This window comes from Babesia bigemina (assembly GCF_000981445.1).
Source record: "Babesia bigemina genome assembly Bbig001, chromosome : II".
NCBI classification, from domain to species: Eukaryota; Apicomplexa; class Aconoidasida; order Piroplasmida; family Babesiidae; genus Babesia; species Babesia bigemina.
Genome location: NC_027217.1, coordinates 2,570,714 through 2,594,822, shown reverse-complemented (window position 1 = coordinate 2,594,822; position 24,109 = coordinate 2,570,714). Strand labels below are relative to the sequence as shown.

Below are 24,109 nucleotides of genomic sequence, written 5' to 3'. Positions count from 1 at the left end.
AATCATTAAATAATAGTCACTTGCATTACTAATGGAAGTGCACGTTCACTCCCATAGACTGCAACCGCCGGCTCAGCGCTCGGTAGGTGCTGGCCACGTCTTCGTCGAGCCGGACGTGCTGCAGCTTGTGGAACAGGTTCTCCAAAACGCGCGTGTTGATCTTCTGCAGCACCGCGAGGTCGGAGCCGATCTCCGACATGCTGCCGTCGAGGTGGTACATGTCGCGCAGAAGGTCAGCCGCCTCGGCGTACAGGTTACCCCGGATGACGCCCTGGATCAGGGTCTCGTACGTCTTCGCGTCGGGCTTGATGCTGCCGTCCTTCACGCAGCGGTAGATGTCGAGGGCAGTCGAGTACCGCCCGTTGGTGATGCACGCGCTCATCAGGCACGTGTACACGTGCGCGTTGATGGTGAACCCGTACTCGACGGGGAGGCGGCCGACCAGGTCGAACACCTTGTCCAGCTGGCCGCTGCGACCGTACATCTTGATGAGGATGGTCAGCGTGAAGTTCGAGGGCGCTATGCCGTGCAGGCGCATCTGCTCCCACAACTTCTCACAGAGCCACAGGCGCCCGCTCTTCACGCACCCCTCCAGCAGGCTGTTGTACAGGATGCCGTCCGGCTTTATACCGCGCTCGTACATGATGCTCAGCAGCTGGAACGACTGGTCCATGTTGCACTGCACGCAGTAGCCCTTGATGATGGTGGAGAAGGTTATCAGGTCGGGCTCGATCTGGTTCATCATCATCTCCTCCAGCAAGGCAGCGGCGGACTTCATGTCGCCCACGCGAGCGCACGCGTCGATGATCGAGTTGTACGTCACGGTGTTGCGCGCAACACCCTCTGACACCATCATGTCGTAGATGCTCATCGCCCTGCTCAGCTGGCGGTTCTGGCCGAAACCCTTGATGAGCGTCGTGTACATGATCGTGTTCGGCCGCACGTTGCCCCGGTGCTTCATCTCATGCAGCAGCGCCATCGCCTCGTCCATGCGGTTGTTGCTCACGTACGCGTCCAGCATGATGCCGTACGTCACCTCGTTCGGCTCGTGCGACCCGTTGGCGGTCATCTCCTGCCAGATCTCCCGGCACTCGGCGATCCTCCCGCAGCACGCCAGCGACTTTATGATCACGCCGCACGTCTGCAGCTGCGGCTGCAGGCCCATGCGCCGGAACTTGTTGATCAGCCTCAGCAGACGCTTGGAGTTCTTCAGCCTCAGGCAGCAGTCCAGCGCCACGGAAAACGCATTCTCGTCGAGGTTCAGCCTCTCGCACAGGGTCACGAACTCGTCAACCTTGCTGCGCGAGTGCAGATGCGGCGGCAGCAGCTGCAGCAGCTCGGACAGCTCCTCGCTGATGCGGTCCATGGTGTCGCAGTGCCTCAGGAACTCGAAGCCGATATCGAAGTTCAGCACGGAGATCGCCACGCGCAGCCCGAATTCGGCCACGCCGGCGCACACGGTGCGGTTCATGCGGTCGCGGAAGATGCTGCCGAGCCTGTCCTTCTTCACCAGCCTCTCCAGCACGTAACGGAAGTTGCCGCGCAGCAGGTGGATCTTCAAGCAGCTCACCACCAGCGTCGACGGGATGTGGCCGTAGTACTCGTTCATGTACCTGATCACCGACTCCGCAGCGGCGTGGTCAGTAACCAGCAGGCACGTCTCCACCAAGGGGGTGAACACCTCCTTACCGATGCCAGACACCGCCGTGCAGACGCCCAGCATGGTCGAGGGGATGTTCGGGCCAATCTGCTGGATGAACGAGTTCACGCCGACGCACGACAGGAACTCGAAGTCGCCGAATTCAGGCATGCACAGCTCCTCCGGCACTATGCTCCGCAGGTTCTGCTGCGCCGCCAGGCAGATCTTCAGCACGGTGGCGCCCGACTGCGACAGGTGGTGACCCAACGACAGCGCACACAGGAAATCAAGAGCGCCGATGGCGTTCATGGCGATGAGACGGCTAACCACAGTGACGTACGACGCGGTCTCGTGCTTGACCACGTATTCCATGAACGACACGTTCGCGCCCTCGCCCTCCAAAATCGACTTGATGCAGCCGTCAGCCTTCTCGCTGGGCTGCCCGCAGCACAGCAGCCTGCAGGCCTGGAATCTGCACGCGGTGGACACTTCATTGAACACATCCAGGGCACATATCCGCTGCACGGTCCCGACGATATCCATCGAGTACGACGCATCGTCTACCTCCCTGAAGAACAACTCGACCAGACGGATCGCGCGCTCCCCCAAGGCGTCGGGACCGCAGTCAACGAGTACCGAAGCGAAGTTGGACAGGGCCTCCGACGTGGAGTCCCTCGACGCCTTTATCACGCCCTTCACAAACAACGACATGACCTCCTCGCTCTCCGGGACGTCGAGCGGGAGCTTGGCAAGCAGGCTGCGCAGCAGACCGACGGCCTCGGACGAGCACAGAGACAGCAGCACCTGCGACTGGTCGCTCGGAGCCAGGTACAGACGCGAGTGCCACGCCACCTGCAGCAGCTGCCCGGCGAAATACAGCTGACCTTTGAGCATGCAGAACCTGAGCAGCGCCGACACGGAGGCGGGCGACAGAACGGCGTCCGGCAAGTTGAATTCATTAGCGCAGAGCGTGGCCAGCTCCTTCTGCGCCATCTCGTCGCCGTCCATGCAGCGGCCCAGCAGCTTACCCACGCGGTCGGCGAAGTCGCAGCCGAGCTCCACGGACCCGGCGCCCAGCGGCGTCAGCACATCCTGGGTCGCAACGGTCTCGATGGACGCCAGATGGGTCAGCGGAGTCTCCGTCTGCGTCGCCGCCTTCTCCTTGTCGGCGTACGAGGCGGAGTCGGCCGCCAGTGCCTGCGCCAGTGAGTCCAGGCACATCACGCTCTCGCCGAAGCCGAGCTTGCTGACGGAGTCAACGCCGGCCATGACTCCACACGAGCTCATGTCGAAGCTCGTGAGCGATGTGTTGCAGGTGCCGGACATGTCCCCGGCGTACAGACCCCTCACGAGGGGGTCCTCCGGGTCCGACAGCGACCTGCTGAATGCATTCTCAAAATTTAAATCCCTGTCCACGCACGAAACCGGGCCGCGGAAGATCGTCTTCAAGCGCGTGAAGATGAGGTCGTCCGCGGTGCTCAGATCCTCAGTAGCTTCAGACCTCGCGGGCCTGCCGAATGGGCGAGGCTTCTCCTCGCCAAACAAGGACCTGCCGCTGCGAGCGGAGGAGAACCCACGTGAATCAAACACTTCCCTTGCCATCTAAGCTGCTTCCATTATAACACACAGGCGCAGTGCTGCTTTTGCAGTTATCCGCCCTTTCTCCACACTGCCATTTAAAAAACGGGGCTCCTTTCAGCCTCCGAGAAGCGAAGCTGGATGTGTTCTCAGCCGCCACTCGCGAAATGACGAGCTATCATCGGATTCCTAATCCACGGAGTCGCAACGTGGTGCGTAGCAGCGAGGAGCGTCGTGAAGTGCCGGCGCAACTCGGGGCTCAGGAAGCCGAAGAAGCAACGATAGTCACTCGTTATGGCGGCAGAAAGTCGCGTCGACCTTGTCTTCAAAGCCAAAGCGCAACCTAAATGTAGCGGGACAACGTATCCCACCTCCGGTGTGTCGTAGACAGTGCGCGTCGAACAAACTCAAAACCTTAAATGAGTGTGGAAGGCTGCGAAAGCACGGCAAGGCCGTTCCGCGGCGAGCTGTAGAGTGAAAACAAAACGCAACAATGTGTATGATCGCCTGACGACGTGGTGGAGGCAACACACGACATAGAAGTGGTAGGGCATCACAAACCGCGCGCACACGGGGCGCCCGTTCTTCCTTTCGTTCCCACAAAGGAAGACACGGAATACATGCGTCACAGTTTGCGGGGCTTTTCACAAGATGTTTCTAGGAGCCGACGGACGCAATGGGCGCCGGGCGGCCGCGGTGACGCGACGTAGAAATCGCCGCGTCAGACACCTTGTCATGCCCAGGATTAGGGGCATACCACGGCCCAGCGAGCTACACACGCGTTACACATGATAAGTACAACAACGACAACCCGGTTGGGGCCGTGGGACGCGATTGTACCGCTCCGTTCGCTGCCGACATCACATGTGTGGTATGCCCTGTCACGGACGACAGTGCCGTCTTCGTGGCTGCGCCGCGGCCTGAGGGCCTAACTACGAGGCCCCTGTGCTATTCGCAATATTACGAAGGCAAAGCACGCAGCGCTTTGTCACGTTAGACGGCGCACGTGCCACTGACCTGCCCTCTGCGCCGTTATGCAGCCGGCGGTGTGCCGCAGCGTGGTCGCCGGCCGCCGACCACGGCGGCAGGGAATAGCTCAACGATAGTTTTAAGCAGCGCGTTACGAAACAGCGTGCACACCGGGCACATAGCCGTGATACGGCATCCATACAGTAGCCCCCGACCCGCAGCCGACGACGGCGCATGTTCATCGCCTTCTGCCCAGCCGCAGCTCGATGGATATAACCGCCGATCGTGTACCCGTTGTGACAGAGTCTTCGCCGAGAACTGTCGCAAAAACCACAGGGTCGGGTGTCGACCGCGAGCGCGGAGCGCACGCCGACACCGGTGTTGCTGGTGCTGATTCCAACAACGCGCCAGCAGCCGCGGATCGGCGTTTCGCAGCTGCCGACATATCGACGGTCAATGGTGAAATTGAGCGCCTGCCGGTGTGCGACGGGTCTCAGGAGGAAGGCAGCACCGCGACAGGATTGACGGAGCAATCAAGTGTGCATGGGTCGCCAGAGTACGATTTTATAGCGGAAGGATTTTTCACACCGTCGTCGGAGGTTGACTCGGGGCGCTACTACCGCGGGTTATACACACCTGGTGCCGGGTACATCGGCGCGTCCGTCGACGGTGACGAACAATCAACCGGCGACGCTCCAGTGTCATTTCGCACACCGGAGTGCAGGTCCCCCGCAGCATTTGATCAGCTATTCGCCGCCGGCGTCTCGCTGAGAGTCCCATCCCCGCAGTCGGAGCGAAGCACTCCGGGAGTATATTCGCCGCAGTCATCGGCGAATGTTCTTCCCGAGGCTGCGCAAATACTGCTAGAGCTAGAGAAGAAGAGTTTGCAGCAAGAAGAGGGCCTGCCTCTCGCGCCGGAGCGATCCAACAGCTTTGACACGGTCGTCGTCGACCACGACGACGACAGTGTGGCAGACGACCACCAGCCGTTTGGCGAGACCACTGGCAACACGCCAGACAGGAGGACCAGGCGTTTCTTCAGGAGGGCGCCGACCAAAGCGGACATCGAGGCTGACAAGGCGATCGTGCGCAAGTGGTTTGAGAAAACAGCGAACCTGCGCACAATCACGGTCACAGCTGGATCTAGGCACGTCAAGACGTCGCAGGATCAACGCTGGAGTAGTGCATGCAAGCCGGAAACCAAAGAAGTTTATTCGTATTTGGACTCCAGCACTAGGGAGTTCGATAACAACGGGTGCTCATCGGGGCACTCCAGCGATTGTGAGCCTCCGAATCAGGGTTCTGTTGCCAACAGGGAGGCGGTGAAAGGGCCTTCGCGTGCACGGCATAACAACGCATCGCGCACGGAGGGGCTGCAGCCGCTATCCAGAAATACTATTATAGTGTCTGTGCTGCCGCCGCGGCAGGTGTTTCCGAAGAAGGCCGCACGTGCTACACCGCCAGCGCCCAAAGTAGCGCTTCCAGAGAGACACTCTCTGCCACCGCGGTTAACGAGAAAACCGCTAATATATCCCAGGCGACGGAGAAGGAGGACGATGGACGGCAACGCCCACAAGGACGTCGTCCAAGGCGACGATGACCAGCAGAAACAGGGTCAACAACTTGACCAACAGCAGGGTCAAGAGCAGTATCAACAGATGGGTGGACAACAGTATCAACAAATGGATGGACAACAGTATCAGCAAATGGATGGACAACAGTATCAACAAATGGATGGACAACAGTATCAACAAATGGATGGACAACAGTATCAACAAATGGATGGACAACAAGATGAGCAGATGCAGCCTGAAGAAGGGCAGGAATATGCGACTGAGCAGCAACAAGATGCTCAACAATACGAACAGACTCAGCCTGAAGAAGGGCAGGAATATGCGGCTGAGCAATTTGCCGGTGTCACTTCAGCGGTCCCTCGCGTCTCGGCGGCATCTGGCGAGTTCATGCCCATGGCCGAAATCATCCTGATTACCACCTCTCTCGGGGGCGTGAAATACCAGTTCTTCCAGTCTAACCTGGCACGCCACATTCTGGATTGCAAGGGCGTTGTGTACTACGTCGTGGACGCGAACCGCGATTTCACCACCGCAACGTCGCTGAAGGACCACATACTCTTCGAGAAATGGAACGCCGAGGGCATACTCAAGACCGAAACCATCGGACAGCGCACCGCTGTGGTCATCCCGCAGCTCATCATCGACGGAGTTTCCATCGGCAACACGACGGCCATGCAGGACCTGGAGGACGACGGAGACCTCGACTACATCATTGCGAGGATGTTGTGCCCCAGCTGCCTCGCGGAGAAGCCGCAGGACGCGGTGCAGTGCCCCAGCTGCAACACGCAGTACGACATGCTCGTGCCGCCGGAATACTGCGACGGCGTCGACATACAGCGCATATGCCAGGGGACGCTCGTCGGCGTCGACAATGCAGAAGAATAATAAGCTATACTATACAGGTTGCGCCCTTAGACAACCGCACATGTTTTTTATGCTGGGTTAGGCCGGCCGGTAGCGGCCGCGTTCTTGCGAGGGTTTGCCGTGGGTGTGGCAGACGGCGCCTTCTTGGGCGCCCGATCGCTGCTCGTTTTTGGCGGCGGCCGTGCGCCGGCTGGCTTCGCCTTCGACGGGGGAGCGCCCTTTCCCCGGCCCCTGCCTGGGGGCTGCGTTGCCCTCGGGACGGCATCCTTGGCTGCGGGGGCTTCACTGGAGCCACGCTGCGGTGCCGCCTTGTGCTGAGGGCCGCCCTTTTTGTCTGGCTGTAACTTGTACGCCGGTTTAATCATTTTGCCCTGTTTCGGGGCGCCAGCTTTAGTTACTTTCGCGCCCGTTTCCTTTGCGGGCGTTCCCTTAGCACTCTTGGGTGGTGGCGGCCGCAGCGAGAGCTTGGCCATATCGGTGGCAGCCTTCAGTGACGAGGTGTCCAGCGGCTCGAATTTGGGCGCGTCGCTGACGATCCTACGCGCGCCGTCCGAGAACCGTTGAAAGTTAACTTCACGCTGAATTGCCCACGGCGTCTTCAGCTCCGCCACAACGCCGCCAAGCACCTCGTAGTGGTTGGGGCGCAGAAGCGCAATGCCATCTGTGTGAATTACATTTCGCTCGGTTAGCAGCAATTTTGTTCCAGGGGCAAGTGACATGATGGGCATCTTCTCGTCCAACAGCACCGCATGGAAGCTGATCTGCCCTGTAGTGAGGGTGACCTTGTAAAGCGGGTTGCCTGTGCCATCCTTCCTGGCCACGCCGTCCTTTGGCTGAGTCACATCAACGACCTTCACCACCTGGCACAACAGCGGACGCGGTAGCGCGTCGAGCTCAGTCGACGAGCACATCCCGCCCTTACCAGGGCCTGCGGTTCCGGCATTATCGGCACTGCCGGGTATAGAGCTGATATCCGTATTCAGCAACACACGTTTCAGCGCAGTGGCACTTGTGTCAACTCCGCCTTGCCGAGCTATTTCGGCGGCTTGCGCAGGCGAAATCTCAAGATTCCACGCACGGCGGATCTCCTGCAGGGCCTGGGACACATTAGACATTGCCCCAGCTAACACAATTAAGCCCTTTTCACGTTTTACCTGTTATTATATAGATACAAAGCTTTAAAAGTCGGGAGTTACGCAGTCACGCAAATGCCATCCTTCCTACGCTCCGCGAAGCAGAACGGGGGACGGGAGCGCAAGCAACATCCATGGTTTCAAATTCATATGCACGGTGATGAAAAAATTACAAGGGAATTTAATAGCTTCTGATCAAAATGTGTAAGGTGAACGTTGTGCCCTATGGGTAATGATGTGGTAGTAGATATAATGTATATAGGATTTAAGAACATATAATAACATGCATTAACTGAGACATAATGTGAAATGGCTTGCGCGCTAAACGGGTCATCTGCGAGCCAGTAGACGGCAGCAACGCTACCATGTGTTTCGTCCAGAAAAGTAGGAGGCGATTTCGTAGCATAATTATTGTCTAAAGCATTTCATTTTAGTTGCGTTGAAAGGTGATTTTATAATTCGTAAGTTGCATATACGGTCACTCTTTGAGTTGTTGCGGTGCGTATTGCAATGTGCATCGTACACACGAATTTCAAATAAGGCTGTTGTATCCTTATGCTGCTTAAATAGCAATGTAATTAAAGCGTAGGCAGCCGAAATCACCGGTGTGCTCGCCTGAGTGAATCTATAGAGCCTAGACGGCCAAACATGGCGCGTATTGCAGACGGGGCTCGATTCACATTTACAGATGTGTTCTGCGATATTTAATACACCAAACGCGACCTTCGCGGTCACATGAACGTAAGCAGCACATTATTTTATCAAGTGCCGCCTTAAAGTGGATAACATTCACCCCGCAAGCTCTGCAAGCCGGTGCTTGAGCCTCCAGGTTTCCAGGCGGCTGTAGCTGCACCCGCAAAACGGCACCGTCAATAATAACTTTTGTCACCGGCTTTGTTAAATTTAAAAGTCAAATACTGGCTTTTGTGCGACCGGCAATATAGGATTCACCGGGGAGCATCAATTGAAACGTATTTGTACTGATGTGTGCAACCCACTGAAAACGGAAGTGTTCCCTCAACGTGCATGAGATTGTATGAAAATGAGGTTCCTACACTCCATCCTCTGCTTACTTGTTGTGGGGAGTGTCTTGGCCGTCAGTGGCTCCGACAATCCTGACCAGCCTAGCAAGCCCAATACTGCAGCTCAGCCAGGCAACTCAGATCCGAATGTGGTGCAACAAGAGGTATCAGCTGCTGGATCCGCTGTAGGAGGCCCCAAAACTCAGTCACCAGGTCAAAAAGGTGAACCTGGATCCGCTGGAGAGGGTCAACAAATTCAGGAATCGGGTAAATCAGTTGGTGCGGAATCTCATGGTGCAAGCAGCCATGAGCTTCAGCTAAAAGGTCAATCCTCTGTCGATGGATCTGTTGGACAAAACTCCCAAAATCAATCAACAGGTGGAAAAGGTGACGATAGAACCGATGGACAAGCTCAAATAACTCAAAAGGCTAATCCAGAAGCAGCATCTACAGAAGAAACGTTGACTCCCAAGGGTACTCCCGAAAACACGCTTCCCAATTCAAGTGGGACTACGTCTAGCACCTCAGCACCAAGTGGACAAACCGAAATGCAAAATGGTGTTCGTGCGCCAGCAGCTGCTTCTAAGGCAGAAACTCCTGACGTGAAGCATGGTCAGGGTTCACCAAAGCAAACCGCAGCTCCTGCGGAGGAAAAAAAAATTGAAAGTGCTCAATTACAAGATAAGGGTCCCAGCGCAGACCGTAAGGAAGATGAGGAGGAAAAGGAGGAAGAGAAAGAAAAGGGTGACGAAGAAGAACATACAAAGGCAAAATTAACGGAAAACCAAAGAGATCAGAAGCAGTCGTTGCAACCTGGCCAAGTTGGGCCCAAAGGTCAACAAGATTCCAACGGTCGAACCGACTCTGAGGTTGTTGCTGGCGGTCGTGAGCAAACACCCAAGGAACCGGCACCAACTACGCCTCATGGTGAAGAAAAATCTCAATTGCTTGAACAAAAGGAACAAGGGCCGGAATCTGACGTTAGCGTGCAATTACCAACCGGACAAGGTGCTGATGGTGCACCAGGCAAAGACGGCATGCCTGCATCTGGCCCGAAAGTTACGAAACCTGCTCTCCCTGAACCCTCTACCAGTTCGCATCAAAAACCTGATGTACCCGATGTTGATGTAAAGAAACCCGATACTTCCGAGGATCACAAGGTCCAGGCCAGCGCAGGTGCGGGTGACAGTGAGGGTGATCAGCATTCGGATGAGGAGGAGGAGGAAGAAGAGGATGACGAAGAAGATGAGGATATGAGTGGAGAGTACCATGCTACAGATGAGTTGCCGGAACATTTGAAGGGGCGCCAAGGCAAAGTGGGTGTTGCTACGCGGCGTGAAGGAGGTGACTCCGTTGCACGCAGGGCGCGACGAAACACTGGATCTGGTTCCTCATCATCAGCTACCCAAACGGAGGATAATCCTGCTGGAACGCAGCCATCAGGCAAAGGTGCTAAGGGTGCGAACCAGCAGGGACCGGAAAATGGATCTTCCAATAGCCAGGCGCCTCAGCAGCCCACTTTGGAAACACTTGTGAGAACGGGTTCCATTTCTGAAAAGCAGGAAATTGTGACTGCATTCTTGAAGAAGGACCTTGCTGAAGGCCCCCTGCGTAAGATCTTTAACTACAAGGACACCTCGAAGACATTGGAGACCTGCCGTCACCTCACCCAGAGGAAGCCCAAGGTTTGCAAAGCCGGAAACATCAAAACCGAAGCGCCAAGCGCCAACGTTGAGCTCAACAGGCTTGTCGGTGAATACCTCACGCACAGTGTTTGTACTGTAGAGGCCGCCCTCAACCAGATGTACCACAGCGTTCACCAGGGAGAGTACATTTCCAACGAAATCCACGCGGCGCTTAAGATTCTTTCCAATGTTATGAGGATGAACACGACCATGAGAGAGCGTTACGGCGAATCTGAGCACATCCTGGAGAATCTCCTGCAGCTCTTCCACGCGGCTGAAAAGGCTCTCGTCTCGCAGTCTGTTCAAACCGTTCTTTACAACAGGTGGGCGCTTTTGGACAGTGTCCTCTGTGCGGTAGCCTCCGGTGAATCCAACGAGGTGTTGGACAAGATTAACATGGATGCCAGCAACTCCTCTGCCACCGCAGTTGTCAACCTGGAGAGATTCATCAACTCCTCCACTGAGGTCTTCGTAAAGGCGTACAAACCCTTCGCGGAACTTCTACGTGTCATTGAAAACGGTGTGCTGATTAAGGCTTTGGAACTCAACAAGAACGAGTTCCGCGAGCAGGCTGAGAGGGTTGTTCAAACCATTACGGAACGCCACGTGTCCGGCATCTCGCCAGCCACTCTCACCCCTCTCGCCCAGATTCCTCATTCTGGCATGAACACTGCTGACATTCAACGCATTGCGGGACAGATGGGTAACAGCGTGAGCCTTGTCCAAAGAGGACAGGACGTCACACAGGCTGGTGCCGTCTCAGCCACCACTGCCCTCCGTACTGCCGTCCTCAGCCTCAACATATTCAAGATCAGCGGCGATCACATTACGCCTGAGATCGATGAGAGCGCTGTTAGGACCATGGTGCGCTCTGCGCTGTTGAGCTTCAGGTAGGTGACATACGTATAGTACTAATGCTGTCGTAGTGAGGAAGAAATGGTCTCCAAGCTCATTGTGGCCCCCCAGGCTGCTTTGCGCGTCATATACGAAACCATCAAGCTTTTGGTTCCCATTCCTGCCGAAAACGGTGCCACTGCCGTGACTTCTGACGATGCCAACAGCCGCATTAAGGAAATTGAGAGGCTCATGGATGAGAACTTCAGGCAGGTCAACCAGGCCGTTTCACGCAGCCTTAGCACCTCCGCCAGGGCGACTCTTCCAGAAGCGGCTCTGATACAGACCGCGGTGAATCACCTTGGTGGTGCTGCGCCGGCTAAAGCCGACCTCCAGACCAGGGCGACGTTCACCGTGGATTCCAGACAAGAGGGAGCCAACCTGGAGGACAACACCAACAAGTACATCGAGGAGCAGCAGTTCCAGAAGAACATGGACAACCTTGTTCACATCAAGAGTTACAGCAGCGTAAGTGTCTATCAGACTTCCAAACATTTGCGCTCAGGCCACCCTCGCCGGAACCGTCGGTATTCTAGCACTAGCCCTCGTTGTCATCTTCTAATCAACACCCGTAACATGAATTAATGTACCAGTGACGTATACGCTCACTTTTTAGTAGATGTGTGGACGCGGTTACGCAGTCGGTGTTCCACGTAGGCGCGTGCTGTCGCATCCGGAAGGATGCAGCATCATGCACAAATGCGGTATTCGCAATTCCGTTGCGATATATTAATTCCCACTTAATGGAGTCTAAACGACGTTCGTTCCAGCCAGTAGGACCGCCTTTAACCTTACACATCTCGTTGCAGTGATCGGACATTTAGCGGATGACACGGACAGCGTGCTGTTCGTGAACCCAAAAATCTACAAGGCGACGCCAGATGGCTCTCCTCGTCCTGTAGAAAGCGGCAATGATCTTCCTTTGTACACGTCGCCCAGGCGGCGCAGCTACAATGAGGTCATCTCATGCGTCATTGGTGAGTTACACATCTCGCCGTTACAACGCGCGCAGCCATGCTTCATGGTGTGGAGGTGTTCACGTCGCTGCCGATCCTCTATCTCTACAAGGACGATTTCAAGCTCGGACCGGGTAGGTGCCCAGGCCAGCACACCGAAGCACATGTGCAGCGATGCTCATCTTCATACTCGGCATCATCCGCATCCCGATGAACGTCAAGATACTCTTCGCGTTCATGAGCGATGGAGTGCCCTTGTTCGGAAGCCGGCGGAGGAGTTACCTGATCATCGGCAGCATGCTCTGCCTGGCGTCAAACGTCACCCTTGGCTTCTGCGCTCACCTTTCCCTGCTCTGGACCACGGTGTTGCTCGCGGTATCGTCCTTAGGGATGGCGGTAGGTGGTGCACAGTGCGGTGCTGATGTTGCGCAGCTGTGCAGCGTCATCGGAGAGGCGCTCATCATCGAGACCGGACGCAGGCAGTCCAACGACCAGGTCACCAGGACCATTTCCACGTTCTGCGCCTTCAGGAAAATCACCTTTGCTGGAATGTCGTATCTGTCCAGTGTGCTCATCATGATGATGGCAAAACAGGTGAGAGATCCGGTATGGTCCCCAGCATTATGCAGCAACTCTTCCTGATGTGCTCGGTCATCCCGCTCATTGTCGTCATCAGCGCCTTTTTCATAGTCGAGGACTACACGCACCCGCAACTCTCTGTTAAGGAGCAGTGGACGAAACTGGTGAATTTCGTAGGAAAGCCCGAAATCAAGAGGCCCAGCACGTTCCTCTTCATCAGCATGGTAAGCGATCAGTGTTGCATAGTTCGTCACCACAGTGGGTCGAGTGCGGTTGTAACGTTACATGTGGTGGCAATAGCACGTAGTTACAACAATATGTTGTGTGATATCTGCTGCGCTGTGTATCTCATGTGTTGCGTGGTGTTCGGGTGGCTCCGTGCACGCTGTGCCCTATTGCGTCAATGAATGCACTCTCGCGCAGCTTGTGCCTTCTGCGGGAACTGCGCTGTTCTACTTCATGACGGAGGAGCTGCATTTCGATCCGGAGCTTTTCGGTAGATTCGCGGCCATACAGGCCTTCGCCAGCCTCATCGGGGTGTACTGCTACGCGTACATTTTCCGCGACTGCAGCATCAGGAAGCTATTCGTGTGGACCACTCTGCTCGTCTCGATGTGCTGCCTCCTGAGCATCGTGCTCGTGGAGAGATGGAACCTCAAGCTCGGGATCCCAGACACGGCGTTCGTCATCACCGACAGCTCACTGCTGCAGCTGGTTGGGGAGATCAACTCACTGCCCATATTCATCATGGCCACGAGGTTGTGCCCGCCCGGAATAGAGTCGAGCATGTACTCGTTCTTGTGGACGGCGCAGTTCCTCGGCCTTGACGTCAGCACGTACCTTTCGTCGCTGCTGACCTACGCCTTCGGAATCAGCGCAAACCACTTCGGCGGACTCGTGCAGCTCATCGTGTTATGTGCCGTGGCGCACATAATACCCATCTTCTACGTGCACCTGCTCCCGGACAGCATCCCCAAGACCATAGAGGACGACGAGGCCGAAACCAGGCCATGTCTACAGGACGGTACGTCACGGCGGTGACTTACACACACCTTTGCAGGCGGTGCTGCCGAAGAGGGCAGGGAAATGTAAATTACATCCGCCGACCAGGGTACCATACGCGCAGTATCGCGGGGCTTCAGGGCCGGTGACCCACAGACGGGTAGTGCCGTGCGGCGTCGCCACGACGTGAAACTCACACTAAATATTTAATTCCACACAAACAATCACAATGGAGCGCGTCTTGCGAAGGCTGGCGAAGCTCTCCATCCTCACGGGGTCGGTCGCCGTCGTGCCCAGCACGTGTCTGGTGGACGTGGACGGCGGCCAGCGCGCCGTGATGTTCAACCGCTTCGCAGGCGGTGTGAGCAACACCACGCTCGGGGAAGGCAGCCACTTCTACCTCCCGTGGTTCCAGATGCCGCACATCTACGACATCAGGACCAAGCCGAAGGTCATCAACACCACCACCGGAACCAGGGACCTGCAAATGGTATCCATCAGCCTCAGGCTGCTATACAGGCCCATAACGGAGAACCTGCCCAGGATTCACCAGAAGCTGGGACCTGATTACGACGACCGCGTGCTGCCCTCGATCAGCAACGAGGTGCTCAAGGCCGTCGTGGCCAGGTACGATGCCGAGTCGCTGCTGACGCAGAGGGACAAGGTGTCGTCAGACATCCGGTCGGCCATAACAGCTCGCGCTAAGCAGTTCGACATCAAGCTCGACGACGTCGCCATCACCCACCTCAGCTACGGCAAGGACTTCAGCAAGGCAATCGAGCAGAAGCAGGTGGCCCAGCAGGAATCAGAGCGGGTCAAGTTCATCGTACAAAAGAGCGAGCAGGAGAAGCTCGCCGCAATCGTCAAGGCAGAAGGCGAGGCCGAGGCGGCAAACCTCATCTCCCGCGCAATACAAACACACGGCACTGGTATGCTGGAGATCAGGAAGCTGGAAGCAGCCAAGGAGATCGCGGAGACCCTTTCGACATCCAAGAACATCGCTTACGTCCCAAACACAACGAACATTCTCTTGAACGCCACTAACCTCTGAACGAAGTGACGGCGTGGTCGGCCTCTGCTGGCGGCCAGCCGTGGACAGAGGCGATGTTGGACGTTGGATTTCGTGTTATAGACTGTGATCGCAATACAACACAAATCTAACACTCTATGTCAACATTTATTTGCAACGTTGGTATGGGTCCAGCAACGTATTTTATGAGAGGCAAAATAACAATGTGAAGTGCAATATCTTGGCCCTAAAGATTTCACTTGTTTCGTGATACATACGACAGGTTCAGCTAAGTCTTCAGTGTTGACAGGTAATGGTTAATGTTTCCTGCAAATGCCTTGTTTCGTTTATGAGTTCCGCAAATCGTGTAGGCACCCACCGCCGCGATGGGCTGGTACGTGAGCTTAGCTTATGTCCCTTGACAGGTCATGGGGCACTGGCAAGACATTAACACCTGACGAAGCCTAACAGGCACAAACACAGGCCGTAAAGTACGACGCGCAACCCAAACTGCCAGCGAAACTGGGCAAGAGCGGTCAGCCACATGATAAAAGCACGGCAACCATTGAGCGGCGGAATCCAAAAGGCGCACAGGCAAAACCGGTCATAACGTACGAACTGAAGACTGAAAACTAGGCATTAATAACTACGTTGTGCCTATTCAGGCACGGTTAACTGCGCTCCCTCAGTAAGTCGAGCACGTCAGCGAGGCTGATTGCATCAGCCTACGGATGATTGCACACTTTCAAAGCGTTGGGCTGATTTAGTACTCGAAGAAAGCGGGGTGGGAGTCCATAACGACAGTCATGGAGTGGAAGGTGGGCTTGAACTCGTCAACGAAGTCCATCTCCTCAGCAATCTCAGCACCGGTCTTGAAGACGTCCAACTCACGGCTGACGTCGTAACCAAGCATGTGGAAGACGTGGGCGAGGTCGCTGTCGGGGTCGCCGAGGCTCTCGTCGCTGCAGCCACCGTTGGCCTTGCTCACAGAGCACTTGTACTTGAGCTCCTGCAGACCGTCGAACAGGATGGGGAAGGCGTCAATGAAGGTCTGGGCGCACTTCTCGGGGTTCTCGTCGCAGTCCTTCATCCAGTTGGCGTTCCTGGAGTAGTCCATGCGGTAGACAGCGTCGTTCCTGATGTGGTCGAGGAAGTTCACGACGGAGAAGAGGAAGTCAGGGAGGTTGTTGGCGATCTCGTCACCGATGTTGGTCACGCTCATACCGGGGAGGGAGTCAAACATGTCACCCACGGTGTGGCTGAGGTCGTAGAGGCTGAAGAGGCCGTCGTTGGCGGCGGCGACCCAGTCAAGGGTCTCCTTGAACTCCTTAGGAGAAACGTGAAGGCTGTGGTGCACCATCTTGAACTACAGGCGATGACAGAAATTATTAGGACGTTACAATAACGAAAGATCACACCGAAACGGGGTAATCCTCAATAATCAGGCTCACGACGGGAGTGAACGTAGAATCTCGCAGCGAAGCTAGATCCCTGAGGTCCAACGAGATTGCAGCTAATTCTGCCAGATATCCTGGGATATTTAACAGTGTTCCTTCCGCAGCGCAGAACGGGTGTGATCGGTCGGCGTCGCTGCATTCAGACGTTACGGTCCCCATTGGCATGCAGTCTCTTGCGAGCGACATCGCGATACCTTTTGCGCGAGCCGGCGCTTTTGACGCCTAAGCAGCGGAGATTCTCTGGAAATTTTTGATCCAAAATAGCGATCATATACATTAGTAACCGGATCTGCGGTGGCGAGTTCAGGCGTGCCCCCGATGGGCTCAGTCTACATATGCCCGTATACTCGGAGTTCCGGCCATTGGGAGGCTTTACGTTCCATCTTACAAAACTATTTAAAACTGTTTAGGAATATCATATATGATCAGTGTGTAGAGAAGTGGCGATTCATAGCCCACCAGACACCAAGAAGCCTTGACCTCGCCTTGCTGTGGCTGTCTTATACGCGCCGCATTAACGCTAAGTATAACAGAACATTTCCCACTATTTTATCTGCATTTTACGTGCTATAATGTGCCTCAATCCGATTGTCTGCAACAGCGGATGAATGAGTCCTCGGGGTCTACCTTCTCCCACCTGGCGGCCTGGGCTTCGGTGTTGGACAGGTCGGAAGCCACGTGTCAATAAAGTCGCATTGGCTCTATACATCTAGCGTCTTATAGCTTGTAAGCTTTTGGATGTTAATACGGGACTCTCACTTATACCAAATATGCCTCGCCACATCTTGTCGGTCCATACACTTCTCGGTTGCTGGCCACACCGCATTCGTATGGCACGCTACAGCTGTGTATAAGAACATAGGTGCTCTTGACATAGGTAGAGTTGCTTAGACGTGATGCTTTGAGGCGCTCTTGTAATTAAGCTACCTGCAATTGCCTCTTGCAATACGCCGACGACTCGGCTTCCAATTTCACGGCGGTAGCGGCGCAGTAGACTTGGCGGCGATGCTGTAGGCATGCAATTATCTTGAAAACCCCTTAACACGCAAAAGCTGCTTGGTTTCGGGCTTCTGTACTGGTGGAGGCGCTGGTATGGGGAGGCGCAAGGCTTTTGCGACGAAGACACTCTGGCTCAAATACCTCAGGACCGTCTGGAAGAGAAAGGATGGGATCAGGTAGAAGAACGTTCCTGAAGTCATGCTGCAGCTGAAATAGGCGAACACTCCGATAGCTATCCTCGTGAAATATTTCAGCTTGGTCTGCCGCTGCTCCTGCTCTCGCACAGCCTCACTTACGGCGCCTGCTGACATGCGCATTCTTTCGGCGGTTTTCCTGTTGAGTTCATATACCAGCGTCATCAGGAACCACAGCGCGACGGGGAAGACGTAGTAGGGGTCAGGTAGGGCAAGGCTGTTCAGCCAGAATGGATGTTCGAGCACGAACCCTGTGCAGTGCCTGGGCTCGATGGCAAACATCTTGAGGCCGCCGTATACCCAGGCAAACGTCAAACCTTGAGTGCCGGCTGCAAGCACTTGCAGCGCAGCTCCTTTCAAAAATGTCTTCCTGGTCATCTGTTTGTATAGCTTTCTCTGCACCTCCATTGCCAGCTTCACGTTCCCAGTTTTCTGCGCATGTCTGATCTGTTCCTGCAACTCCGCGGCGATTGGCATGAGATGCGCGTTCTTGCGGCGAGCGCGTTCGCCCATGGCCCACAACGGCACGAATCCCACCTTGAAGAGCACCGTGAGAGATGTGATGGTTGCCGCCCACGAAAGCCCAGTGGCGTCGTGCATGGCAACAACCATATCGCGCATCCATTCGACGGGCAAGATGCGCTGTATTAGCCCCTTCGAAGTGCCGTTGTGTTGTTCGACCAGGTCGAAGATGTCGTCGTTGCCGCAGTCCGCGCCAACGGGGTCACCGCCATCGCTACTAATTGCCGATTCCGTTCTTGAGTTGGGCAGTTGCTCGGCTGTGATGTCGTTGTCGGAATGTGTGTTTTTGGAGGTCGACATTAGCCGGGCGTCGAAGCGCCGGCGGGGCCACGCGTAGTCCGCCGCGATCCTGCGCTCTCGGCACAGCGTTGAGGCAAACCGGCGCTGAACATCTCTCAGATTGCTGGTGCGAGCGCTAATGGCGCGGAAAAGCTCAAGTGTGTACATTGTATACTGGCATCGTGTGTGTCGCAACAGGCCTCGAGAAGGTCCCACTAATGTCGACTATACCCCGCCACATGGCGGATTCACGATAAACGAAAATGACTGAAACCGCGGTGACGGCAGACACGGTCTTCTGGTAACGTACCGTGCTGATTGAGGAGGCCGGGGGAAGATGTTGTCTGCCGTTCGCAGTTTCGACCTCGTGCTGCTGGAGGAGGGCGAGGACTACGTCTGCGATGCAGCCTGCAACTCGACGTCGTCGTTCCCCAACGACATAACGGCAGCTGGATGGCCGCAGTTCGTGGAATCACTGAAGAATGTGCAGAACTGCCGCAACAAGGGTAAGCATATTCAGCGGGTTTATCACAGCCGTGCAGTGATCAAGGGGCGTATTCGTCTGGGCACCAAGTCGCTCATTTTCGAGCCGGATGCCTTCGACTCGCCTATTCTGAAGCTGCACTTCCAGAACATCACGGCGATCTGCAGCAGCGCGCATGTGTCGAGGGCGATATACGTCTCGTGCACGAGGGTCATATCGATACCCACCGCCATATACAATGGCAAGACGCGGTATCTGTCGGCGTATGACGTACATGTGGCAAAGAAGGCGGCGCCTGGCCTGAAACAGACACCCAGCACCACCACTGACGCAAGCGCCACGGCGTCGATGGGCCTGCCGGGATTCGTATTCATTTTTGCCTACCCCACCGACCACATACACGACGAGCAACTCAGTGATTACCTGCGCGTATGGAACGCCTACAAACTTAACGTGGATACCGATGCCCTCAACGCACGCCCCGCCGGCTCGTTCAACCAGGCGCTGCTCCAGCCCAGGGAGAAGCCGCTGCTGGGGTGCGCCGCGTCGAGCATACACACTGAGCCCGTCTTTTGCTGGCGCCTCAAGCGCATGGTGAGGCACGGAGGGTACGCGGCGTTGACGGACCGGGCGTTCTATTTCGAGCCGTCTCCCAACTTCTCCCGCAAGTCCTGTAAGAGGGTGCCAATCGATCGCATCCTCCACATTTTCAAGCGCGACAGCGGCATGCCGTCGAAGGGAGAGTCGGCTACGGCGCTGGAGATAATTTCGCTGCCCGAGGATTCCTTTGAGAAGCGGGTGCGGGACTCCAGGAAGTTGTACGGATGCATCTACCTCCAGTTCAAGCGGGAGAACGACCGTGAGAAATTCACCAGCACGCTTAAGAGCATCATCCCCAGAGCATTTTTCGCTCTGGAGTCGCGGACGTTCCGGAATGAAATGACGCAGCTGTGGCGGCGGGGCATCCTGCCCAACTTCCAGTACATCGACTTCCTCAACTGCATATCAGGCCGCTCGAGGTACGACATGTCGCACTACCCGATTTTCCCCTGGGTCATAGCGGACTACGACAGCGCGACGCTGGACCTGAAGGACCCAAAGGTTTTCAGGGACCTGTCCAAACCCATCGGGGCGCTCAACGCCGAGCGCCTGCTGCACCTCAAGACGCGCATGAGCACGTTGCACCAGGCTGACAAGTCGAACAGTGACCCCGCTGCTGCCTCAGATAAAGAGCAGTGCACATGCGGCGACGGCAAGTGCGACTCTTGCTTGATGCGGATGTGGAACGACGGGTTCTATCTCTACTGCTCACACTATTCCACACCCGCGCTGGTTGTGTTCTTCCTCATCAGACTGCAGCCGGAGTGCCAACTGCGCCTGTACAGTGGCAAGTTCGATTCCACGGCGCGCACCTTCAAAAGCATCGCGGAGACGTTCCACAACGTGCTCCACGGCCACTCCACCTTCTTCGAGCTCATACCCGAGTTCTACAGCGGCAACGACGCCTTCCTGCGCAACCAGTTGAATATCACCACTCAGGACGGGCGGCTTTGCGACGTGGAGTTGCCGCGGTGGGCGGGAAACTCATCAGCGCAGTTCATGAAGATGATGCGCAACGCCCTCGAGAGCGAGCACGTGTCCAAGCATCTCCACAAATGGATCGACTTGGTGTTCGGCTACAAGCAGGCGGGTCTGGTGGGTACAAATGTGTGCATTCTCTGATTTTTGCATCAGGAATCCATCAAGAGCGATAACACCTTTCATCCACTGTCGTACCTGTCGTCGGTGCGGGTGGGCAAGATGCCCATGACCCGTGCCACGCAAAACCTGTTGCGAACAATGGAACCAAAGGCGATATCGGTGCAGGTACGGGAGTTTGGGCAGGCGCCGATCATGCTATTCGAGACGTCGCATTCACCTCGGTAGGTATGCGTTAACCATGTTCACGTGGCCCAGGCTGCGACACCCGCACTGGCAGGAAACTGACGACCCCGTGGACAGCGCTCCGTGGTTCATATACGTGAAGCGCCACAGCGAAATATTCGCTGGGGGTGATTCGGACGCGGGGGAGGGGCTGCGGCTGGGGCGCACAATATCGCAGGGGAGCTCCGAGGGGCACTTGCGGCAGCTCGTCACCACCAGCCCCCGCAACAAGGTTCGAACGCAGCGTTTGGGACCTCTAGGCAACGAGATAACAGGCGCAGGTTTCGCAGCTCCGGATATCGTCTACTCGCTATCGCATAACGGCTCCATAATGCTGCGCCACGTCGACAAAGCGGACAGCGTGGTGCATGCATCAATCGATCGGAGGCCGTTGACGTGTGCCACTTCGGCGTTGGGGTACCTGTGCGTCTGCTCATCCAGCGGGAACATGACCATGTGCAACCTGCAGGCCATATTATCGGTGAACGGGGGCTTTCCCCTCAACGGCCCTGTGGCCAACGGCGACGTGGTCAAGTTTGGAGACGCTGACGAGGGCGGATTCTTCTATCGCAAACAGCTGCACTCCGACGGAATCAGCTGCGTCAGCTTCGGCGATGGTGTGCTCACCAGTGGCGGTTTCGACGAGACGGTGAGGCAGTACCAGCTGACGAACTCCGACATCCGCCTGATCGGCGTGTTTGACGAAACCAACGGGCCATTGGCGGCTTTGTCGTGCGCGAACGGGCTGCTTCTCACTGCGAGCGTCAGCGGCAGCCTCACCCTGTGGGACCCGCGGTCGCCGCACATCCCCATTTGGAACCACGAGATACGCCAAAAGGCAGGAGACAGCCGCGTGGTATCGTGCGGGATAAGCAACCGCTACATACAGCTCGTCTCTACCGGTGAATCACCGGTGATATTTTGGGACGTGCGCATGCTGAACTCCTTGAGTTCGTGCAGCGGGTTCAAGCGCGAGCTCGCGGCGCCGCAGTTCAGTATACTGGGCGCCGTCTGCGACCCCAACGACTGCGTCTGCATCTCCGGCACGCAGGGCGGGGTTCCCGCGCTGCAGCTGCACGACCTACACACGAGGTCCGTGCTGATGACGACTGAGCTCGATGGCCTGGCGTACCCGACCATCATGGCGGCGAACGAGTTCGGCGGGCCTCATCGGCTGCTGGTGGCCAACACCGCAGGGGAGAACCTGACGCTCGTAGCACAGTGAGCACATATAAACACCAGTGCAGTACAATAATTGTGATGATCACGTACAACGTGCTACCGCTGCTTGCTACTCAGTAGTGAAACGAGGATATCATCCCGATATTCAAAATTAAAATAACTGCAGTTTGTTAAATACACTCTCATTAGTTAGTAGCCTCTGCCTCACGGTTCTCTGGTTCCGCAGAGCATTGGCAGAACGCTCTACGGAGCTCTTTGCGATACGCAACCACTATCACCAGCAGCAGCGCCGCAACCGCCCTCAGCGGGTACAGCACCATCTGCCGTTTCTGTTGCTCGTCGAACTTGTGCACGATGATGATCGACTGCGCGAAGTAGTCGAGGGCGTGCAGGAGCGCGACTATCTCGTTCCGCTCCAACACCAGCTGCTCAGCCTGGCCGAACGCCCGCACCGCGATCTGCAGAGCAGCCAGCTTCAGCTTGCCGTGCAGGCGGCACTTTTCGCAGCCCACACAGTCCACGATGTCAGCAATGCCCTTGAACTTCTGCAGAAGCACCGGGTGCTTCAGCTGGGGCGACGACACGCACGTGTGCGTCGGTTCGCAGACCTCACGCGGGTGCGGGCTGTATGCGGGCTCGACGTCGCTGCAGAGGTCGTACTCGGCGCTCAGGAACTCCATGAGGTGTTGCTTCAAATACCCGTGCTCAGGGTGCTGACCGAGGTTGTTGGCGAAGCCGGTGAGGAATGGCGACAGCCTGCAGACCGTCTTCAGAAGCGCTTGGAAAGCGTAGTACATGTTCTCCATCCTGTCGGGATAGTTTCCAAGCATCTTCGCGTACAAGTCCGGGTTGCTCACGTAGCGCGGCAGCTCGCTCTTCAGCTGGAAGGCCGCCACGGGGTTGACGCACTTGTAGTTCCAGGCGGCCCACGCGGCCACCGACGACTGCATCCCGGAAATGAGACGGAACAGGTGCTCGGTCTGGTCGCAGGGGACCTCGTCGCCGCAATCGCACTGCAGGTCGTATATTTGGTTCCAGTCGTCTCCCCCACGGTACCCAGTATGCGATGGGGGGTTGTGCAGCAGGTCCACATACACGGGCTTATCCTCGCGCTGAGAGTGTATGCCCAGAATATCGGTGTACCAGTGGTTGTTGGCGTACAGGTCTTTCAAATCTAGTTCCGCGAACTTGTCGTCCTCGGAGTACCTCAGGACGAAGTGCTCCAGGGTCTGCAGCGTGGAGCTGCTGGACACCTCGTGTGGTTGGCAGCGGCCGACGTAGCACTTGGGAATGCATTCACCGCTCTCCAGGGGACCATTGGCGTCATTTTCAAAATCCGCGACGCCGTCGTTGCCGTGGGAGCAGATGTCGTTACGCTCCCGCAGAGGGCACGGTGAGTCGAGGTTTACCCTGAAAATACGGAAGTACAACGAACGCATAATGGGCGCCAGCTTAGCGTGAACAAGCTCGGCGTCCGACAGCATCTGCTCGAAGGTGAACCTGTGGTCGCCATCGATGGACACGTATTTCGTCAGGCTGTGCAGCGGGGAAAACTTCCCGTTCATCGGCAGAACCTGCTGGGCGTGCGCCGGGACCACGATCCTAGTGATTGCATCGTTCTTCACGCCGCCCATAGGGCCAACGGAGCACACGAAAATGGGATAAAACAGCCATGCGACGGCGCCTAGGGCAAGCATACGCATCATCCTGCAGCGTCGTCTAGCCCGGGGCAAAATCGATGGCTTAAAAAAATATCATGACCGATTTGTCAAACTTCGGAGTCACGTATCCAGGCTTCTACCGAGTTCCGACATCAGCTGCACATAACATTGGGTCCAGTGGAATATTCCTCGCTGTCGTACAGCCGGGTAACGCGTTGCCAGCTCGACACGTGCTATGGCGATCCTAGCGGATTTGCAGGTCACACCGTACGTGAACGGTTGTGTCGATGCCAAAATATGTGGATTGGTGTTCGGATTTGGCTCCCAGTGGCTCGGCGCGTCTATCTCGGCCTTCGGGGTCTCCGCTTGAAATCGATTACATACACAATGCAATTCTAACGCTCTCAAAGGGTGTGTACACAACATGCTCGAGGTCTCATGGCGTTTCTGGCGGTTTTACAACGACGACCACCTGCGAAGTACACCCAGGTACAGATTGTACCG

General features: G+C 56.2%; 11 protein-coding genes across 11 annotated transcripts; 5 read left to right on the top strand and 6 right to left on the bottom strand.

Annotated features, from left to right (window-relative positions):
- Window positions 1-28: 28 nt before the first annotated feature.
- BBBOND_0211510 (pentatricopeptide repeat domain containing protein, putative) lies at window positions 29-3,241 on the bottom strand (the record flags this gene model as incomplete). The annotated part of the gene is made up of 1 exon (XM_012912739.1): window positions 29-3,241. The coding sequence occupies one exon, from the start codon at window positions 3,239-3,241 to the stop codon at window positions 29-31; it is 3,213 nt and encodes a 1,070-aa protein (XP_012768193.1).
- Window positions 3,242-4,452: 1,211 nt separating this feature from the next.
- Window positions 4,453-6,645, top strand: BBBOND_0211500 (THEOREDOXIN domain containing protein,putative; the record flags this gene model as incomplete). The annotated part of the gene is made up of 1 exon (XM_012912738.1): window positions 4,453-6,645. One exon carries the CDS (start codon window positions 4,453-4,455, stop codon window positions 6,643-6,645), a length of 2,193 nt encoding a protein of 730 aa, XP_012768192.1.
- Window positions 6,646-6,692: 47 nt separating this feature from the next.
- BBBOND_0211490 (hypothetical protein, conserved) lies at window positions 6,693-7,893 on the bottom strand (the record flags this gene model as incomplete). Its single annotated transcript, XM_012912737.1, has 2 exons — window positions 6,693-7,721; window positions 7,849-7,893. The coding sequence occupies 2 exons, from the start codon at window positions 7,891-7,893 to the stop codon at window positions 6,693-6,695; spliced, it is 1,074 nt and encodes a 357-aa protein (XP_012768191.1).
- A 906-nt stretch (window positions 7,894-8,799) lies between these two features.
- Window positions 8,800-11,943, top strand: BBBOND_0211485 (BT1 domain containing protein,putative; the record flags this gene model as incomplete). Its single annotated transcript, XM_012912736.1, has 2 exons — window positions 8,800-11,354; window positions 11,391-11,943. The coding sequence occupies 2 exons, from the start codon at window positions 8,800-8,802 to the stop codon at window positions 11,941-11,943; spliced, it is 3,108 nt and encodes a 1,035-aa protein (XP_012768190.1).
- Window positions 11,944-11,977: 34 nt separating this feature from the next.
- BBBOND_0211480 (BT1 domain containing protein,putative) lies at window positions 11,978-13,985 on the top strand (the record flags this gene model as incomplete). Its single annotated transcript, XM_012912735.1, has 8 exons — window positions 11,978-12,062; window positions 12,168-12,335; window positions 12,371-12,448; window positions 12,487-12,710; window positions 12,747-12,908; window positions 12,944-13,117; window positions 13,317-13,917; window positions 13,954-13,985. 8 exons carry the CDS (start codon window positions 11,978-11,980, stop codon window positions 13,983-13,985), a joined length of 1,524 nt encoding a protein of 507 aa, XP_012768189.1.
- Window positions 13,986-14,124: 139 nt separating this feature from the next.
- Window positions 14,125-14,946, top strand: BBBOND_0211470 (prohibitin, putative; the record flags this gene model as incomplete). The annotated part of the gene is made up of 1 exon (XM_012912734.1): window positions 14,125-14,946. One exon carries the CDS (start codon window positions 14,125-14,127, stop codon window positions 14,944-14,946), a length of 822 nt encoding a protein of 273 aa, XP_012768188.1.
- A 721-nt stretch (window positions 14,947-15,667) lies between these two features.
- BBBOND_0211460 (hypothetical protein) lies at window positions 15,668-16,264 on the bottom strand (the record flags this gene model as incomplete). The annotated part of the gene is made up of 1 exon (XM_012912733.1): window positions 15,668-16,264. One exon carries the CDS (start codon window positions 16,262-16,264, stop codon window positions 15,668-15,670), a length of 597 nt encoding a protein of 198 aa, XP_012768187.1.
- Window positions 16,265-16,316: 52 nt separating this feature from the next.
- On the bottom strand, window positions 16,317-16,547 carry BBBOND_0211450 (hypothetical protein; the record flags this gene model as incomplete). The annotated part of the gene is made up of 1 exon (XM_012912732.1): window positions 16,317-16,547. The coding sequence occupies one exon, from the start codon at window positions 16,545-16,547 to the stop codon at window positions 16,317-16,319; it is 231 nt and encodes a 76-aa protein (XP_012768186.1).
- Window positions 16,548-17,383: 836 nt separating this feature from the next.
- BBBOND_0211440 (cytochrome oxidase biogenesis protein 1-1 (OXA1), putative) lies at window positions 17,384-18,523 on the bottom strand (the record flags this gene model as incomplete). Its single annotated transcript, XM_012912731.1, has 1 exon — window positions 17,384-18,523. One exon carries the CDS (start codon window positions 18,521-18,523, stop codon window positions 17,384-17,386), a length of 1,140 nt encoding a protein of 379 aa, XP_012768185.1.
- A 169-nt stretch (window positions 18,524-18,692) lies between these two features.
- Window positions 18,693-21,987, top strand: BBBOND_0211430 (factor associated with neutral-sphingomyelinase activation, putative; the record flags this gene model as incomplete). Its single annotated transcript, XM_012912730.1, has 4 exons — window positions 18,693-18,861; window positions 18,898-20,534; window positions 20,574-20,761; window positions 20,796-21,987. The coding sequence occupies 4 exons, from the start codon at window positions 18,693-18,695 to the stop codon at window positions 21,985-21,987; spliced, it is 3,186 nt and encodes a 1,061-aa protein (XP_012768184.1).
- Window positions 21,988-22,129: 142 nt separating this feature from the next.
- Window positions 22,130-23,650, bottom strand: BBBOND_0211428 (hypothetical protein, conserved; the record flags this gene model as incomplete). The annotated part of the gene is made up of 1 exon (XM_012912729.1): window positions 22,130-23,650. One exon carries the CDS (start codon window positions 23,648-23,650, stop codon window positions 22,130-22,132), a length of 1,521 nt encoding a protein of 506 aa, XP_012768183.1.
- Window positions 23,651-24,109: the final 459 nt, after the last annotated feature.